Genomic DNA, 822 nt, shown 5'->3' with positions numbered 1-822 from the left:
TCTTCTCTGATCCAGAGAAATCCTGAGTGTGCATTATCTTCGAGGAGAAGAAAAGTTAAAGGATTGTAAAAATATTGTTCCTTAAATTTTACAAATTTTATTTTGTACACAATGAGTGATCCACTTACTACCAGTGTCTGAAAAACCGCCGTGAGCAAACCGGACAATCAGACATGTGGTAAAGGACCATCGCCACAAGGCCTGTCGCAGGCCATACCTGCCTCCGTCCTTATCCTGTGTAGCGGTAACGGTAGCCGGGGTAGTAAGGATAGTAGTTGGTGTAACTGTGATAATAATATCTGTTATAGAAGTGAGGGCGTTCATGATAGGTGTAATAAGGTTCAGGTTCGGGTTCAGATTCGACTGATCTTTTGTGGTGGCTGTGGTATCTGTGAAGATAACCATAGTAATGGTTGTAGCGATAGGTATTGTAAGGGTAGCGATATCCATGGTTGTATGCATAGTGAGGGTGTCCATGGTGGACTACCTGGTAACTATAAGTATTGGGGGAATCAGGGTCAGCTGCTGGTTCAGGGTTAGATTCGGGCATGGGGTCAGCTGAGCGTTTGGTGAGGCCGTGAACTTGAGGTGCCACGAAGGAGGTGCCACACCCTGGATGCCTGGACACTCCATCGCCCTCCGGTGACTTGACACTGTGGCGTTGAGAATAATAGTAGTAGTAAGGGTAGTGGTGATTCTTGTGTGGTTCGGTATCGGCGTGTGTTATCAATGCCACTAGCAAACACACCAATATGATTGCCTGAAATCATTATCAAACTCTTATAGATCAATTATTTCAGTGATACTTATTGTCACTAATCA

At 44.6% G+C, this 822-nt stretch overlaps 1 protein-coding gene across 1 annotated transcript in view; it reads right to left on the bottom strand.

The window, feature by feature from the left end:
- Window positions 1-81: 81 nt before the first annotated feature.
- LOC119590443 overlaps window positions 82-822 on the bottom strand; it is a 4,817-nt gene continuing 4,076 nt past the window's right edge. Inside the window, 2 exon segments of the mRNA XM_037939104.1 lie at window positions 82-453; window positions 455-760. Coding sequence (XP_037795032.1) covers window positions 82-453; window positions 455-760 — 678 coding nt within the window.

This window comes from Penaeus monodon, chromosome 27, assembly GCF_015228065.2.
Source record: "Penaeus monodon isolate SGIC_2016 chromosome 27, NSTDA_Pmon_1, whole genome shotgun sequence".
Classification (NCBI taxonomy): domain Eukaryota; kingdom Metazoa; phylum Arthropoda; class Malacostraca; order Decapoda; family Penaeidae; genus Penaeus; species Penaeus monodon.
This window is presented reverse-complemented; position numbering and strand designations above follow the sequence as displayed.